Below are 20082 nucleotides of genomic sequence, written 5' to 3'. Positions count from 1 at the left end.
GTATAAATTTATCTTTAAAACTGTATATTTCCAGGACTATCTGGTTTATTAAATGTTTTTATTTTGAGGAAATACATAATATTTTTGAACATCTAACATGAAAACCAATCAGCTCCAGCTTACCTGTGTTCATGAAAAATTACAAAACAAATTTCCCACTTATTGGTATATATAAAATTGATTTTATAACGTAAGTTTAAAGTAGTGCCTGCTATCATGGGTAATTTTACAATTAAAGTCCAGAATTCAAATGTATACAAATGGCAGACATTTTAACTTACCGGTAGTAAAGTCCTTGAACTGCTGTATGTACTCCATGACCCTATGAGTCTGACCCTGTTTACACAAGCAAAGAATAGCTTTCTTGTGCAGGCCACATTCACTGTAGATAATCTGAGCTAAAGCCAGGCACTTGGCCTTGTTATAAGTATCCTGCTCCCCATAATCACAAATCACATCCCCAGCCTCCTCAGAAAATGTCAGTCTAGAACAAGCAGATCAATAAGACATACGTTAGAAAATTCCTGATGAGTGGCTGAGGCTGAAATATTTGAAAATTCAGCACAGTAGAACTGGATTTTCTACTGCCTGCAAGAATTCCAAGTTACAATTTAATAGGCCATTGATTATGTAGGAGAAATTAAACATATCTGAGATTTAACAACAACAACAACAAAAAATCAGTGTGTATTCCCTTGGAGGAAGACATTTTGGCTCCTCAAAAGCTCAAGTTTCAAAAAAAACCACAAACAAGATTAAAACTCTCCTAAAAAGACTGATAGGTCTAAAAATTACGAGGTAAACAAAAATGCTCTCATAATTGGGGGTCTTAATACTCTCAAGCAGTTATCGAGATTCTAAACCCTATGGAATATAAAAGCTTATTAAATATTGGTTATAGATAGTGACAGCAATTTCAGCTCATAGAGGTAGATATTGCAAGCATTTTTACCAAAAGTAAAACAGAAAGTGTGACAGCACTGTTATTTTTTAAATTTGTTATAGATTTATAAGAGGCAAGAGGGGAAAATGGACATAATTGTGCCTATTAGGAAAGACTGAAGAAGCAGTTCTTTTGAGATGGGTCAACAGAATAGATTTCACTTGTCCTATTTTAGTGTACCACCTTTATACACAACTGAAGTTAATCATCTGTTGTACTATCAGAGTAAATTCCCTAGAAACTATAAGCATAGCCAAAAGAACATCTGTACATGATTAAAGATATCACTTCTAATTACTAATGGTATGAAAATTATACTTTATATTTTTAATTAATAGCTACAAAATAACGGCAATCGTATGATATTGGTGTCTGTATACATCTAAAAATGCTGGTAACATTAAAATGAAATCCTGAACCCCCTACACGATGTCTCTTTACTGAAAATTCAGTAAATAAAGCCTTCTGTGTTTATTGGGGTGGGCAGCAGAGGGGGGAGTCTAAATCAAAAGGCAGCTTGAGTACAAATCAATTATTTAATTAAGCAGTTCTCTGATTTCCACACTTTAATACCAAAATAAAGGTTTTAGTAGCTACAGTTGCGACAATTCCTGAGGCTGAACAAGTTAATTATTTCAGTCTATGTAGTGACTGAAATACTGTAGCAAAATCATAACGCCAGTATTTTAGTATTTATTTATCTTACTAATGCCATTTTTTTTAAGGGTCACCACCTCAGAGAAGGCCAGGGCTGGGAAGGGGGCCAGGGAAGTTCCCTCCCCCTTTTTCCCTCCAATCACCTCATCATACCCTCTTTCTGTTTTCCTAAAGTCCCCTTGTTGGGTTTTCTCACCCTTACTCCTTTTTTTTTTTTTTTTTTTTTTTTGAGACGGAGTCTCGCTCTGTCGCCCAGGCTGGAGTGCAGTGGCTGGATCTCAGCTCATTGCAAGCTCCGCCTCCCGGGTTCGGGCCATTCTCCTGTCTCAGCCTCCTGAGTAGCTGGGACTACAGGCGCCCGCCACCTCGCCCGGCTAGTTTTTTGTATTTTTTAGTAGAGACGGGGTTTCACCGTGTTAGCCAGGATGGTCTCGATCTCCTGACCTAGTGATCCGCCCGTCTCGGCCTCCCAAAGTGCTGGGATTACAGGCTTGAGCCACCGCGCCCGGCAGTCTCACCCTTACTCCTAACTCAAAGAGGACTGTTTCTGGGACTTCTGAAAGTGGATCTGAGACCAGGCTAGCTCTGGAGAATATGAACAGCTAATAAATAAAATAAAATATGCTTAACCCCACAGTAATCTAAGACATATTGGATTATAAATTTGGTTTAAAAATTTTTAATGTCAAAATAAAGGTAATATACAATCTCTAAATCCATGCATAAAATTTATTTACTGTTACTTTCTAGGATTGAGTTTGCAAAGTTAAAATTTCAGAGGATATTTATCTCCTGGGAGCAATGTCTGCAATTAAGAGAAGTAATACCAGTAAAGGATGGTTCCTTAAAATTTAGACTTTGTAGACCAAGTGATTAGACTTTTCACAGGTAAGAATGACTAAGAGAGCCATGATTAGCCCATTAGGCAGGCTGCTAAAGGGCTAGCTCTATGCTGAGCTTCTGGGAATGAACTGGAAGGCTTTTTAAGGTAGCTATGTGATAGAGGCCAGATAATCAGAGGCAGAAGCCAGGAAACAGAGACTAAGTATGAAGAATGTGAATTGCCTTTAATATTCCCTGTTATATTATCTCAGGATCCTTAAAACTAGTGGCATTTCCGGCCGGGCGCGGTGGCTCAAGCCTGTAATCCCAGCACTTTGGGAGGCCGAGACGGGCCGATCACGAGGTCAGGAGATGGAGACCATCCTGGCTAACACGGTGAAACCCCGTCTCTACTAAAAAATACAAAAATCTAGCCGGGCGAGGTGGCGGGCGCCTGTAGTCCCAGCTACTCGGGAGGCTGAGGCAGGAGAATGGCGTAAACCCGGGAGGCGGAGCTTGCAGTGAGCTGAGATCCGGCCACTGCAGTCCAGACTGGGCAACAGAGCGAGACTCTGTCTGGAAAAAAAAAAAAAAAAAAAAAAACTAGTGGCATTTCCTCAATGCATGTAGTCACAGAACTGCATAGTTATTAAAGAATTTAAATTCTTACAACTAAGAGGTAGAATGGGTCAAGAACCATCACTATGTGTAAGAAACTTAGTCTTATCTGAAGTGTCTTTGCACTAGAACTTTTTAAAACAGGTTTTGGTAAAGAACATACACTTTCTGATGATGTCATCAAGTCCAAACCATTTCCAGTGCTCCCTGATAAGTACTTTTTGTGGAGGGTGTAGAAACATGATCAGGCAGAGAAAGAGAGAAGGGCGCAAAGAGAGAAAAGAAGGGCATACATATGAAGAAGAAATCTCCTAAAGCAAAATTAACAGGCCAGTCACGGTGGGTCACGCCTGTAATCCCCAGCACTTTGGGAGGCCGAGGCGGGTGGATCACCTGAGGTCGGGAGTTTGAGACCAGCCTGACCAACATGGAGAAACCCCGTTGCTAGTAAAAATACAAAAAATTAGCCAGGCATGGTGGCGCATGCCTGTAATTCCAGCTAATCGGGAGGCTAATACAGGAGAATCGCTTGAAGCCGAGAATCAGAGGTTGCAGTGAGCCGAGATTGCACCACTATGCTCCAGCCTGGACAACAAAAGTGAAATTCCATCTCAAAAAAAAAAAAAAATTAACTATTATGTGGACAGTAAATGAAGGTCATAATAAGAATGGGTGGGAGAAACACTTTGCACTGGTAAATAGTGCCATCAAGATAGCTTTATCAAGTTGTATAGGGGAAATGGTGGATTTGAAATGAGTGGTAGTAGGTAGTAGTATGCAAACCTACCATTTTTATGTTTGGGACATTTCTAAGTCATGACTTTATTTAGGAAGTGCTTGCTTACTAATGTCCATTTATCTCTTTATGATACCCTTCTTAAAGATGAGAGCTCTTCATTATTCCCTAGTATGTGTTCTACATCCCTATGCATTCAGAGCCAAGTAAGCACAGCCCTTATGCTGCCAGCAGCAGGCTATAACTACTAGACAGATGACAGGGAGGCCTTTCCCTACTCTGCCTTCCAATATGCACAGCCCAGCCCATCTTCACAAAGACACAGTACAAGCAGCTGCTATCTATTCTCTGACAGATCTTCGTAAGTTGTTTCGTTGTTATGGTAGACACTGTTCTGGTGCCTCATCCAGGTCCCATTTACTGAACTGGTGCCCCTTCTCCAGCTGACTACTAAGAGCTCACAGTTGCCCCCTTCTCTGAAGAATTGTCCTCAGGTGTCTGTAGCCTCCTCACCTAGAAAATTATGCCTATCCACAACCCCCAGTAGTCCACACTCAACCCCCAGGGACTGACTGATAGGGGTTACAAAAGGCCAGCCCCTTAATAAAAGGAAAGAACTCTGTGTAATGTCTATGCCCTATAACCCTCTCCCTGTGATAATGGCTAATACCAGACTTGAACTGAGTTCACATCCTGCTTGGCTCTTTTCTAAGTCCTATCCTATTTCACTCCCCTTAAAAATTTTCCTGAGGAGTAGTTTATTAGTAAATGATCTGCACCCTAATCTAAGTCTTAAGTTCTCTTCAAGGAAATAGGGAACCTGAGTGCCAAAAATATTCCTTTCTGCTCCATTATATAGCAACAGTCCTACCTGTTTATGATAATCAAGTCAGTCAAAACTTCCTGACTCACAAACACTAAAGTTGCAGACATGGGAAGCACACATTTCCTGGGATGGTTAATTTTATGTGTCAACTTGACTGGGCCAGAGGGTGCCCAAATATTTGGTTGAATATTACTCTGGGTGTGTCTGTGGGGTATTTTGGGATGAGATTAACTTTTTCTTTTTAGTTTGGAAGTATTTGTTTTCAAATTGTAATGTCAATTTTAACAGTACTAAAAAAGAGATTACACTTATTATAATGAGTTACGTAGTTTGTCAATTTTTTTGTTGAGATGACAATGTTAATATATATACTTTTATTCATCTGATAAAGATGTCATTCACACATTCTATAAAGTTTCATTTTAATTAATGGTTTCCTTCTCTGACATTAGTGCTATTACCAGAACAGGAAATTAGAAAGTATGTCAAAAGCAATGCAAGCTTTTACTCTGTGGCAACTGGCTCTGTTGTGTAGGTAATACTTAACATTCCACACTTATTTTATTCTTACACTGGGAAAAACATTCCAGTGTTTTTTGTGAGAAATCAATGAGGGAGGGGCTGAAGACTATATAAAAATCTGATTTATTATAACAGCAATTTTATTTTATTTTTTTTTTATTTTATTTTTTTTTTTGAGACGGAGTCTCACGCTGTGTCACCCAGGCTGGAGTGCAGTGGCGCGATCTCGGCTCACTGCAAGCTCCACCTCCCAGGTTCACGCCATTCTCCTGCCTCAGCCTCCGAGTAGCTGGGACTACAGGCGCCCGCCACCTCGCCCGGCTAGTTTTTTTTTTTTTGTATTTTTAGTAGAGACGGGGTTTCACCATGTTAGCCAGGATGGTCTCGATCTCCTGACCTCGTGATCCACCCGCCTCGGCCTCCCAAAGTGCTGGGATTACAGGCTTGAGCCACCGCGCCCGGCCTATAACAGCAATTTTAAATGACCACTCTAACAGAGTACATGACCTATAAGTGGTACTAGAAAATACTGATAGACTTTCAAAATAAATTTAACATAATTCGTTTAATAATTTTCTCATTTTCCCTAGTGTATACTTTTGTTGTTGTTGTTTGTTTTTTGAGACAATATCTAATTCTGTTGCCCAGGCTGGAGTGCGGTGGCATGCTCAAGTTCACTGAAGCCTTGATCTCCCGGGTTCAAGTGATTTTCCCACCTCAGCCTCCTAAGTAGCTGGGACTACAGGCATGTGCCACCACGTCTGGGTTATTTTGTTTTATTTTATTTTTTTCATAGAGATGAGGTCTCCTATGTTGCCCAGGTTAATCTTGAACCCCTAAGCTCAAGCAATCCTCCTGCCCTGGCCTCCCAAAGTGTTGAGATTACAGGCATGAGCCACCATGACCAGCCTTCAAATTTTCTTTATAAGCTAACAAAACTGATTTTCTTGTTTTGTTCAAGGCTTAACAAAATTCAAAACATTTCTAAATAAAAAGTCAATGTCAGGGCCGGGCGCGGTGGCTCAAGCCTGTAATCCCAGTACTTTGGGAGGCCGAGGCGGGTGGATCACGAAGTCAGGAGATCGAGACTATCCTGGCTAACATGGTGAAACCCCGTCTCTACTAAAAATACAAAAAACTAGCCGGGCGTGGTGGCGGGCGCCTGTAGTCCCAGCTACTCGGAGGCTGAGGCAGGAGAATGGCGTAAACCCGGGAGGCGGAGCTTGCAGTGAGCCGAGATCAGGCCACTGCACTCCAGCCTGGGTGACACAGCGAGACTCCGTCTCAAAAAAAAAAAAAAAAAAAAAAAGTCAATGTCTGAATAAACTGTATAATTTTGCCAAACATGGTAATTTTAGGTGCATGGGAATAGGCTCTCAGGCCCTAAGATGGGTTCTTCTTCTTCTTTTCTTTTTTTTTTTTTTTTTTGAGATGGAGTTTCGCTCTTGCTGCCCAGTCTGAAGTGCAATGGCACAATCTCGGCTCACCGCAACCTCTGAGTTCAAACGATTCTCCTGCCTCAGCCTCCCAAGTAGCTGGGATTACGGGCAGGCGTCACCACATCCAGTTAACTTTGTATTTTTAGTAGAGACAAGGTTTCTCCATGTTGGTCAGGCTGGTCTCCACCTCCCAACCTCAGGTGATCCGTCCGCCTTGGCTTCCCAAAGTGCTGGGATAACAGACGTGGGCTGCTGCAACCAGCCAAGATGTGGTTCTTCTTTGTGTGAAAATTGAAGACTGACTCTGCCCTACCCCAAGGTATTCACACAGGAATGTTCTATGAAAGGTCTTTACTTGCTCCCAAGCTTATAATTGTGATAGATATGTATATGAATATGTATATCCCCAGTGTCAGTGTGTACTTACAATCATTCCTACAATTGCTTTATGGTTTGCTCATAATTATGAAAAGCCAGCAGGCATAGCGATTGTTCTACTTATAGCCAGAAGTATCCACGAGGAGAAAAAAAGCTCACAGGAAAACCTAGGATTCATTTCTTAGATGACCTGATAGGATTTTCACCCTTTGCAGCTGTGTAACTAGTGAGGAAAGTTCATAGACCAGAAAAGCCAAACATTTGGTTGAAATGATGCTGTTCTGTTCTCTGCTCTAGATGGGAGCCATCTTCCCGCAAATGTTACTTTAAAGGATCTCCTCTCCTTTGCCTATGTCTATTGATAACTCTTGTCAATTTCTATCACCCCGATAATAGTCAATATGAAAATAAAGTTATTTGGAATGTAGTTGTGTATTTGCTAAGAAAATTAGATTTCTACAGGAAACTAAATGCATATATATATATATTTTAGACTGAGTCTCGCTTTGTCACCCAGGCTGGAGTGCAGTGGCGCGATCTCGTCTCACTGAAACCTCTGCCTCCCTGATTCACATGATTCTCCTACCTCAGCTTCCCGAGTAGCTAGGACTACAGCCGTGTGCCACCATACCTGGCTAATTTTGTATTTTTAGTAGAGATGGGGTTTCATCATGTTGGCCAGGTTGGTCTTGAACTCCTGACCTCAAGTCATCTGCCCACCTTGGACTCCCAAAATGCTGGGGTTGCAGGCATGAGCTGCTGCACCTGGCCACCATGCCTGGCTAATTTTTGTATTTTCAGTAGAGACAGGGTTTCACCATGTTGGCCAAGCTGGTCTTGAACTCCTGACCTCAAGCCATCCTCCCAAAGTGTTGGGATTAGCGGCATAGGCCACCATGTCCGACCACTAAACACTTTCTGATTAATTGCATAGGGACCTGAAGTAAATGTTCAAGTAACATATTGATAAAACTATTAATATTTTTAGAACAAACAACTTTATTAACCAAATGTCAAAATTAAGTTAAAAGCTTAATTTTGCTTACCTTTGCTGTGTAACCCAATTGATAACTAAATCTAACCGTTTTTCCGATAATCCACATTTGATTCCTTCCAGGGTTAGAGCTGCATCAACAGGACATCGAAAAGCATGACTTGTGATAAAGAGGGCCTCAAAAAATAAGAGTAATGGAAGAGGCTTTCCTCTAATTTTTCCAACAGCTACAGAAAGGAGAAAATTTTCTGAGTCAAATACTTTAAGAAATAGTTTGCTTTTTCTTATTTCATATTACTATTTTCGTGCCTTTGCTTTTCTAAAACTTTAACAATCTAAAATTACACATTTATAATTTTTAACTCATGCTTATAGATTAAACTTTATATTCTGGATAATGACTAAATATCATGGGCCATGTGAAGATGGAGGCAGAGATTGGAATGATCTGCTACAAGCCAAGGGAGGCTAAAAATCGCTGACAACCACCAGAAGCTAGGAGAGAGGCATGAAATGGAATCTCCCTTAGAGCCTCCAGAAAGAATGAACCCTTGACACCATGATTTCAGACTTCTGGCCTCCAGAACTGTGAGATAATATATTTTTCTTTTAAGTCATAGGGTTCTCCTGTTAATGAGGCCAATTTACCTCATTCTTTGGTCATAACCAAAGAAAACAAAAGGTGCAGCTGCAGATACACTGAGGATAAAATTCCTAATGCAAACTAACCTGCTCTAATGACCAATCACATGAGGCAAATATAAAACTGGACATTTAAAGGTATATACTTAGACTAACATAACCTAACTTGGAAAATAATTCAATGAGAATGACAAATTAGGATCCTGAAATTTACATGTAGATTCAGCCAGTGACCAAATAAAGTATGCCAATCCCAAATCAGCATGACTACAATTCATTTTTTATTAAGCTGTATGTACACTCAATGTTTGAACTTGCAGGGGAGGAAGACTGTTAATTTGAATTCTTAATCCATTAGATTATTTTCCTTTTTGTGAGCAGAAAATAAATTTACCACCATATCTTATTTCCTAGGTTTTTATTTAGTTCTCCTCCTCAAAGTCAAGTGAGACAGTTTAGAGAGAACAACTGGATATGGATGTCTTGGAATTTAGAGAACAAAAAGACCAGAGCCTGATATTTGCCTGGAAAGTGTAAAGGTGAAAGGCTAGAGTGAGTAAAGAGAATTAAAGTACGAGCAAATTCCACTTCCACAAGATTGCATGTTCCTCCAGGGTGAAGGAGATTCCATGAAAGGCAGGTAGGCTGGTTGTCTTGAAAAGGCTCTCTTGGAGAGGTCAGATAACCCCACCTGAGAGTCTTTGGGGGTACACACCACCAGAAGTAGCTAAAGGGGAGTCATAAGCAGCCAGCTAAAGTAATACCTCCTGAATCAATAAAAGGCACCACGGAAAGTCCCCAGTGAGGGAAGGCCCTAAAAAGCAAAGACTAAAGCAGTCAACTAGGAGCCATCATTGGGCATCTACCACACCCAAGAAACATCAAAGCCAAATGACCACTGCACCAGTTGAGTAAGACCTTTCCTGTCCCTTATATAACCCCATTGTAAAGCTGCCTAGTGATTAGAAGAGGAGGGAGCAGCAGAGTAAAGAAGAAGCAAACATGTCTCCTGAGCCTCAACAGGTTCTAGAGCCAAACCAGAGCCAAACCAGGGTAAGGGGAAAATTTTTAGATTAAACAAGAGACTGCAGTTTCTATTTAGTTTAGACTAGACTTTTCGGTACCTAAACATAAAACTATTAATATCTGAAAGTGAGTGAAAAAAAGCTATGTGACATGACCAAGATATTATCCAATAAAATAAATAGGAACGTCAACACAGTCCTTTTAAAGGGCAATGGTGAGGAAGAAAAAAGTTGTTTCTTGCTTTGTACTCTATCAAGTCTAGCTTGAACTTTAGACTCTATCATGTCTAACTGATCTATGATCCAGTTTTATAGATATCAAAGCTGGTAAAACCAGAATAAAAATTGATTCTGCATCTGATTGAGGGTCTACTAATGAAATGTATGGATTTTCACAAGATAATATATATCTATTTTTTAATTGTTCACAGACTTTTTAAACTTATTTCTCAACTCTCAGATATACTGTATTGTAAATAAAATTAATTCTGAATAAGTGGTGTGGTGCTAAAAACCCCTAAAGCTTGTATAGTGCTTTGAAATTATCAACTGGTCTTAACCAATAACTCTAATAAGGTGGGTATCATTAAAATTCCTAGTTTTCTTTTCTTTCTTTCTTTCTTTTTTTTTTTGTCTTTGAGATAGAGTCTCACTCTGTTGCTAGGCGGGAATGCAATGGTGCAATCTCAGCTCAATGCAACCTCTGCCTCCTGGGTTCAAGCGATTCTCCTGCCTCAGCCTCCCATTTAGTTGGTGCATGCTACCACACCTGGCTAATTTTTATATTTTTAGTAGAGACGGAGTTTCACCATGTTGGCCAGGATGGTCTCGATCTCTTGACCTGGTGATCCGCCTTCCTCGGCCTCCCAAAGTGCTGGGATTACAGCCATGAGCTACCACGCTCGGCCTGTTTTCTTTCTTTTCTTCTTCTTTTTGTTTTTTCAGACAGGGTCTCACTCTGTCGCCCAGGCTGGAGTGCAGTGGTACGATCATGGCTCACTGTAGTCTTAACTTCTCAGGTTCAGGTGATCCTCCCACTTCAGCCTCCTGGGTAGCTGGGACTATAGTCATGTGCCACCACGGCTGGCTAATTTTTTTGTATTTTTTGCAGTGACAGAGTTTTGCCATGTTGCCCAGGCTGGTCTTGAACTTCTGGGCCAAGCAATCTGCCTACCCCAGCCTCCCAAAGTGTTGCTATTACAGGCACGAACCACCACACCTGGCCAACATTCCTGTTTTTCAAGTAATAAAACTGAATTTCAAGTAGATAAAGTAGCTTGCTCAAAGAACACAATGCAAGTGTATACTAAAGATAAAATTGAAACAAAGGTATTGTGCCTCCTACCCAACATTTTATAACATTCTATCCTCTTCATGTTTCGTGATAAGTTAAATATATACATTTACACACACATATGATGGCAGAAGATTTCTTAGGCCAGGCATGGTGGCTCAAACCTGTAATCTCAGCACTCTGGTAGGACGAGGCAGGCAGATCACAAGGTCAGGAGTTCGAGACCGGTCTGACCAACATGGTGAAACCCTATCTCTACTAAAAATACAAAAATTAGCTGGGCGTGGTGGCACGTGCCTTTAATCTCACCTACTCAGAAGGCTGAGGCAGGAGAATCGCTTGAACCCAGGAGGTGGAGGTTGCAGTGAGCTGAGATCGCGCCACTGCACTCCAGCCTGGGTGGCAGAGTGAGATCCGTCTCAAAAAAAAAAAAAAAAAAAAAAAAAAGATTTCCTATACCTACTATAGATTAACAAGATTAAGGGCAATTCAATTAGACTTTCAGGTAAAGATGGCAGACTGAACACACACATTCAATTCTAGTTCATTAAAATCATTAAAATAATAGTAAAGGGATTTCATAAGAACAAATTTAAAAGGAAATAACAAACAAAATTCTGAAAACCAGAAAATAGAGAGTGGAAACTAGCATAGAAGAGCCTTAAAAGTTTGATTCCTGGCTGGGAGCGGTGGCTCACACCTGTATTCCCAGCACTCTGGGAGGCCGAGGCCGGCAGATCACAGGGTCAGGAGACGGAGACCATCCTGGCTAACACGGTGAAACCCTGTCTCTACTAAAAATACATAAAATTAGCCTCTACTAAAAATGCATAAAATTAGCCGGGCGTGGTGACAGGCACCTGTAGTCCCAGCTACTTGGGAGGCTGAGGCAGGAAAACTGCATGAATCTGGGAGGCGGAGCTTGCAGTGAGCCAAGATTGCACCACTGCACTCCAGCCTGGACGACAGATGGAGACTCTGTCTCAAAAAAAAAGTTTGATTCTTAAACTACCAATAAGGAAAACCAAGAAGAAGCAATCCAGTTCACACCAAACAACACAGAAAGCCTCAGGAATTGCCAGCACCAGGAACCTCTGTAATGAAATGAGCTGAAACTAGAAATCTTGGCTGAAAGGCTGTTTAAAAAGCTACCCCTCACCCAGTCAGATGATAGCCCCTTCCAGTACCTAGAAAAAGCTGAGGATTATTCTCTGAAAAAAATAAAACAAAAGGTGTCTACATGAAGACAGCAGACACAGTTGAGGGTAGAAATGCCAAACTATTAATACGCCTTTTTTGAATTTCCAGAGAACTTTCTTCATATTACTAGAATCACACTACATATAAGCTCCATGATGCAAATCATTTTTGCAGGTTTTATTTTCTGCTACATCCACAGCACCTAGAACAATGCCCAGCGTATATTAGATAATCAATTTTGTTGAATGAAGAGTAAATGAATAAACAAATGAATGAGTTGGTTCCACACTTGTCTGTCTCTTTATCTCTCTTCCCAGTTAGTCCTTTATCTCATTGAAAGGATTAGGTCTTACTAATCTTTGTATCTTAATACCTAGGTCATAACAGTTTAAGCTACAGTTAAAAATAGTCTATTTATTAAAATTTTCTGAAAATGTTATAGGAATGTACTTCTGTGAACATTATTTTATTGGAAGCTCTGCTTCTACCAATGATATCTTTGAGCTTTAATATGTCTTAAAAACTAGGTTTTATACAAACTTTTAAAAACAGAAAGCAACTCTCTAAAAAATAAGTATTTTAAGATTTAAGTAATTTTAATCGATTCTAAGCTATCAAACTTCGGATGGGCCTTTAAAGATCTAAGACTCCGAAAACGTGACAGTGTGGCTCACATGGACTACTATTCCTGGCTATATCTTTCCCTCTCCTTAGATAAAATAAAACAACCTACATCCACATGGGAATGAAGTTTGAATTTCAGTTATGTATGTGATTCAGGAAGCGAAAGCCAAGAAATTAACGAAGATCAGTTTAAGGCTGTGAAACATCAGAGACCAGGCAGAGACAAACATAAAGCCTTTCCAGAGAATACATAGTAATTCCACAGTGGGGGAGAAATTACGTTCACAATATTATCAATGTAAAAAGCTTACAATATTATAAATAAAAATTATCAGTCACACAAATCAAAGCGCATCCACGAGCAAGAGTTAGGATACCCAATAATCTGGATAATTTATATACTTCAGAACTACACACAACTGACTATAAAAGAAAGTATAAAATATCTATGTTTGGCTGAGCACAGTGGTTCACTCCTATAATTCCAACACTTCAGGAGGCCAAGGTGGGAGGAATGCTTGATTGAGCCCAGAAGTTTGAGACCTGCCTGGACAACACTGTGAGATGTCATCTCTACAAAAACAACAACAACAACAACAACAAAACACATTAACCAGGCATGGTGGGTGTGCCTATACTCCCAGCTACTTGGGAGGCTGAGGTGGGAGGATCACTTGAGCCTAGGAGGTCAAGGTTGCAGTGAGCTGTGATCACACCACTGCACTCCCACCTGGATGACAGACTGAGACCCTGTCTCAAAAAAAAATTATATATTTAAAATTATTAGAAATATAAAGGTAGAAATGGAAGCCATAATAAAGAGGAACAGATTTTTAAAACAAGCAGATTTGAAATTTTCTAGAAACAAAAGATATGATCATTGAGGTGGCACTACAAATTAGTGGAGAAAGTACAGACTTTACATAAATAGTACTAAAATAGAGAAACTATATGTTTAAAAAAATAAGGCTGGGGGCAGGGGCTCACGCCTGTAATCTCAATACTTTGGGAGGCTGAGGTGGGCGGATCATCTGAGGTCAGGAGTTTGAGACCAACCTGGCTAACATGGTGAAACCCCGTTTCTACTAAAAACAAAAAAACAATAATAAAAGAAATTAGCCAGGCATGGTGGCATGCTCCTGTACTCCCAACTACTCCTGAGGCAGGAGAATCGCTTGAACCCGGGAAGCGGAGATTGCAATGGGCTGAGATCATGCCATTGCACTCCAGCTTGGGCAACAAGAGCGAAACTCTGTCTCAAATAAAATAAAGTAAAACTGGGCCTGGCACAGTGGCTCACGCTTGTAATCCCAGCACTTTGGGAGGCCAAGGCAGGAAGATCACTTAGACTCAGGAGTTCCAGACTAGCCTGGCCAACATGGCGAAACCCCATCTCTACCAAAAATACAAAAATTAACTGGGTGTGGTGGTGCATGCCTGTAGTCTCAGCTACTCAGTGGTTGGGGCATGACAATCACTTGAACCTGGGAGGAGGACGTTGCAGTGAGCTAAGATCGAGCTACTGCACTCCAGCTCAGGCGACAGAGCAAGACTCTGTCTCAAAAAAAAAAAAAAAAATTACTATTAAAGAAAACAACTGAACTCCCAAATCATACTGAACACAAAAACAAGTTTCAGGTAGCTTAAAAACCTAAATGTAAACAGCAAAACTATGATATTTTCAGACGAGAAAAAAGAAAAATGAAAAATGACTTAGGGTAGGGAAGGACTTTTACATAATACATAAAAATAATTAACCTAAGAGGAAAAGACTGATAAATTCCACTACATTAAAATTAAAAACTTCTGTTCATCTTAAGATATCATAATAAGAAAAGATTTTTGTAACTCATTTTAACTAACAAAAGATTAATATTTACAATACGTAGGTAACTCCTAAAAATCATTGAGAAAAATATAGACAATTCACTAGCAAAATGGGCAAAAGATCTTAAGTACTTCATAAAACAGGAAATCCAAATACAAAAATATATATGAGCTGAGTGCAGGGGCTCACACCTGTAATCCCAGCACTTTGGGAGGCCAGCATGGGAGGAGGGCTTAAGGCCGGGAGTTTGAGACCAGACTGGGCAACATAGCAAGTCTCCATCTCTACAAAAGAATTTTAAAAATTAGCCAGGCATGGTGGCTCACAGCTGTAGTCCCAACTACTTGAGACACTGAAGTGGGAGGATCACTTGAGCCCAGGAGGTTGAGGCTGCAGTGAGCCATGTTTGTACCACTGCACTCCAGCCTAGGTGAGAGAGCAAGACCCTGTCTTAACAAAAGGGTATATGTGTACACATATATATGAAAAGATACTCAATTTCACTGGTAATGAGGCAAGTTCTTATTAAAACCATAATAAATTTACATGACCACAAGAATGATAAACATTTAAAGGTCTAACACTACCAACTATTATCAAAGATATGGAACATAGTTTCAAAATCGTATACATTACCATTGAGAATATAAATTAATACAGACACTTTGGGAAAATGTTTGTCATTATATTCAAAAGCTGAAGATATGCATACCTTATGACTCAGAAAGTTCAATCTTAGATACATATCCCAGAGAACTTTACATACATGCACCAGGATATATATATATATTTTTTTTTTCTTTTTTTTTTGAGACGGAGTCTGGCTCTGTCGCCCAGGCTGGAGTGCAGTGGCTGGATCTCAGCTCACTGCAAGCTCCGCCTCCCGGGTTTGCGCCATTCTCCTGCCTCAGCCTCCCGAGTAGCTGGGACTACAGGCGCCCGCCACCTCGCCCGGCTAGATTTTTGTATTTTTTAGTAGAGACGGGGTTTCACCGTGTTAGCCAGGATGGTCTCGATCTCCTGACCTCGTGTTCCGCCCGTCTCGGCCTCCCAAAGTGCTGGGATTACAGGCTTGAGCCACCACGCCCGGCCAGGATATATTTTCATAGCAAAACTGTTTATAATAGCCCCAAACTAGAAACCATCTCAATGTCCATCCACTACAGAACAGATAAATACATTGTAGTATATTTCATTCTAGAAGATTTAAAATAAACCACAGCTACATGTAGAAACAAGGCTAAATTTCACAACTAATGTTGAGTGAAGAAAAGACATAAAACAATATAATTATAAGCAATAGTACAATTCAGGAACACATGCAGTATTAAAGAACATATACAGTATAATTCAATTCACATTTAAGTGGAGTGGATTACAAGGATGTGATCCAGCTGCCTACCTCAGTAAATATAAAAGACATATTTTTATTTTCATAGTTTCCTTAAGACACAAGTGAATATTTAAGGCAAAAATAGTAACAATGTATATGATAATAGCACAAAAGAAGAAAGATGATGGTAAGATCATGCATTATATGTAGAGTAGTAAATTATTAATTCAAGGTTGATTCTGGCAAGCAGTGAATATTATAATCCTTAGAACAACAACTAAAACAATAGTACAAAGAAGTGTAGCCAAAAAGCCAAGATAGGACAAAAGAGGGAATTTTTAAAAACTACTCAATTCACACAATATAAAATTGAAAAGAAGAAACTAAGGAACAAAGAACTGATGAAAATAATTGGAAAAAATATAGCAAAATGATAGGCTTAAGACCAAATATATCAATGCTTTTGTTAAATAGTTATTATGTTAATTATGTTTAGTTACAGCAAATGAACTAAACATTCCATGTTTAGTTGAGGACTAAACTCAATTCATGAGGACTAAACATGAATTGAGGACATGGAGCTGGAAGTCTGGTGAGGTCGATGTAGATAAAGATCACAGGGCAGACTACCAGAAGGAAGAGCGCTGCCTGGGGTAAGAGCTTCAAAGACCTGCACAGAGTCCCCCACAGGTCATCAGCTGAGTACTGATTAGCACATGCAGGTGAGGAAGCTACCTAAGGCCAGGGAAAGAACTATTCAGAAGGATTAGAGGGACTAATCCCTAGAGCTTAGAAAGAGCTGAGAATAACTCTTCCACCAGAATGGGAAACTTCATAATCCTCAAGTATGAGGTAGAATATTCAGAAAGGTTTTGCCTCAAACCAAACACTGCTCCAGTCCTGCCTAACAAAACTTGAAAACAAGCTCCAGAAGGATCACATTGTTTCCAAGTAACTTACCTATATCCCAGAACAAAGGTTAAGAAGAATTTACCAAAATCCAGCACCATTATGGTAAAATTCTTTTTTTTTTTTTTTCTTTTTGAGATGGAGTCTCGCTCTGTTGCCCAGGCTGGAGTGCAGTGGCGTGATCTCAGCTCACTGCAAGCTCCGCCTCCCGGGTTCATGCCATTCTGCTGCCTCAGCCTCCCGAGCAGCTGGCACTACAGGCGTCTGCCACCACACCCAGCTAATTTTTTTTGTATTTTTTTAGTAGAGACGGGGTTTCACTGTGTTAGCCAGGAAGGTCTCGATCTCCTGACCTCGTGATCTGCCTGCCTCGACCTCCCAAGTGCTGGGATTACAGGCATGAGCCACCGCTCCTGGCATAAAATTCTTAATGTCTTGCATCCAATCAAAAATGAAACTTGCAAAAAAGCAAGAAAATATTACTCATAATGAGAAAAAATGTAATAAATCAAAATTGACATGATAGAATTTGTAGAAAAGGATATTAAAAGTTATTATAACTATATTATTTCATATTTATGAGGGAGAGAAAAGATGGAATATGTTAAGTAGAACATGAGCTGTATAAGAGAAACTCAAATCAAAGTTACAGAGATGAAAACTACAATGTCTGAAATGAAAAATACACTGGATGGGATTAACTGCAGATTAGATATTGAAGATTAGTGAATTTAAAGACAGCAATAGAAAATATCCAAAATAAAACATAAAAGACTAAAACTTGGACAAAGAATAAATGAGCTGTAGGACAACTTCAAGCATATAATTGATGTCCCTGAATGGTGAGTGGGGAGAAGGGAGACGGGGGCAGAAACATATTTGAAAAATAATGGCTATGTATTTTCATATATGAGGAAAATCATAACCCACAGATCCAAGAATCTCAATGGACTCTAAGCATAAGAAGCATGAAAATAAAACTATACTAATGCTCATAATCAAATTGCCAAAAAAAAGTAAAAATGAGAAAATCTTAAAAGTAGTAATAGAGAAAAGATACATATGTACAGAAGAACAAAGATAAAGATGAAATAACATTTCTCAGCAGAAATAATGCAAACCAGAAGACAGTGAAACAAAAATCCTTTAAGTATAGAAAGAAAAAAAAGTCTATCTAGAATTCTATACCCAGTAAAAATACCTTTCAAAAGTGAAGGTAAAATGCAGAATTTAAAAGCTGAATGAATGTAACACAAGCCAATCTGCACTAAAAGATTAAAGGTAGCTTTTCAAGCAGAAGTAAAATGATACCAGATGGAAATATATATATATATATAATTTATATATAATTTTTTTTTTTTTTTTTTGAGACAGAGTCTCTCTCTGTCACCCAGTCTGGAAAGCAGTGATCTCAGCTCACTGCACCTCTGCCTCCCGGATTCTGGTGATTCTCCTGCCTCAGCCTCTCAAGTAGCTGGGATTACAGGTGCATGCCACCATGCATGGCTAATTTTTGTATTTTTAGTAGAGACAGGGTTTCACCTTGCTGGCCAGGCTGGTCTCAAACTCCTGACCTTGTGATCCGCCCACCTCGGCCTCCCAAAGTGCTGGGATTACAGGCATGAGCCACTGCGCCCGGCCGGAAAAATAGATTTACACAAAGAAATGAAGACTAGATGTGGTATATGCTATGAATGTAAGTATTTAGATGTGTAGTGTTTTTATTCTATACATCAAGTGGTATAATATCACTTGAGAATAGAATAGGGTAAGTTAAAGATATCATCTATAAAACCTACAGCACAACCAAAATAAGACAATAATGAGTTATACAGCTCCTAAGTCAACAAAGGAGAAAAATATTCAATTAATCCAAAAGAAGCCAGAAAAAGCAGAAAAAAAGGTTAAAAAAAAAAAGAAGAAGAAGAAGAGACAAGAAAAATGGAAACAAAACACACCAGCAAAGTGTGGTGGTGTGGTGGTGCACACCTGTACTCCCAGTTACTCTAGAGGCTGAGGCAGGAGGACACCTTAAGTCCAGAAGTTTGGGTTGTAATGCACTATGACTGTGCCTGTGAATAGCCACTGTACTCCAGCCTGGGCAACATAGCAAAATCCTGACTCTAAAAACAAATAAATAAAAACAAAACATAACATGTCAACAACAACATTACATGTAAATAATCTAAGCACCCCAACTAAAAGGCAAAGATTGTCAGATTGTTGTTGTTGTTGTTGTTGTTGTTGTTATTTTGAGATGGACTCTTGCTCTGTCACCCAGGCTGGAGTGCAGTAGTGTGATCTTGGCTCACTGCAACCTCTGCCTCCCAGGTTCATGCGATTCTCCTGCCTCAGCCTCCTGAATACCTGGGATTACAGGCACCCATCACCATGCCCAGCTAATTTTTGTATTTTTAGTAGAGACAGGGTTTCACCATGTTGGCCACACTGGTCTCGAATTCCTGACCTCAAGTGATCCACCCACCTTGGCCTAAAGTGCTGGGATTACAGGCGTGAGCCACTGCATCTGGCCTCAAATTGTATTTTTGAAAAGTAGGATCCAAGTACACATTGCTTAGAAGAAACTGACCTTATATATGAAGACACTAATAGATTAAAAGTTAGAGGACTGAAGAAGATAAACCATGCTAATACTAATCTAAAGAAAGAAGGAATCACTCTTCTGATTTCAAAACTTACTACTAAGCTACAGTAATCAAGATAGTATACTACTGGCATGGGGTAGACATCCCATCTAGCAATGGGATAGAACTGAAAGTCAAGAAATAAACTCTAAATATTTATAGTCAATTGATTTTTGACAAAGAGGCCAAAATTCAATGGATTCAAAGTATTTTCCCAACATGGTGCTGGAAAAACCGGATTATTCATAGGCAAAAGAATGAAACTGGACCCCACCTCACACCCTACACAAAAATTAACCAAAAGTAGATCATGTATCTGAATGTGTAAAACTCTTAGAAGAAAACAGGAGTAGGTATCTGTGATCTTAAGTTAGGCAAAGATCTCATAGCTACAACACAAAAGGCAAAGCCATAAAAGAGAAAACTCATAAGTGGAACTTATCAAAATTAAAAACTTTTAATTTCAAAAGAAACCAGTGAAACACTTTTTTTTTATTAAAAAGAGTGAAAAGATAACCCACAGATGGGGAAAAAATTTGCAAATCAAATAGGGTTTTAATTCAGACTATACAAGGAACTCCTAAAACTCAATAATAAAAACACAAAAAACACAATTGACAAATTATTGGGGGAAACCCCACCCCCGA

General features: G+C 39.6%; 1 protein-coding gene across 7 annotated transcripts in view; it reads right to left on the bottom strand.

Annotated features, from left to right (window-relative positions):
* The window catches only part of CLHC1 (clathrin heavy chain linker domain containing 1), a 67345-nt gene that overhangs the window by 5413 nt on the left and 41850 nt on the right, over positions 1 to 20082 (bottom strand). For 5 of the 7 annotated variants that reach the window (XM_005575853.5, XM_045369305.3, XM_074011779.1 and 2 more), the window contains 2 exons: positions 7988 to 8162; positions 282 to 484 (listed from right to left, as the gene is read on the bottom strand). In XM_005575853.5, coding sequence (XP_005575910.1) covers positions 282 to 484; positions 7988 to 8162 — 378 coding nt within the window. The remainder of the gene's footprint in view (positions 1 to 281; positions 485 to 7987; positions 8163 to 20082) is intronic. The other 2 variants (XR_012422378.1, XM_074011780.1) reach the window with 1 other exon arrangement.

The sequence above is a fragment of the Macaca fascicularis genome, chromosome 13 (genome assembly GCF_037993035.2).
Source record: "Macaca fascicularis isolate 582-1 chromosome 13, T2T-MFA8v1.1".
Lineage (NCBI taxonomy): Eukaryota > Metazoa > Chordata > Mammalia > Primates > Cercopithecidae > Macaca > Macaca fascicularis.
This window is presented reverse-complemented; position numbering and strand designations above follow the sequence as displayed.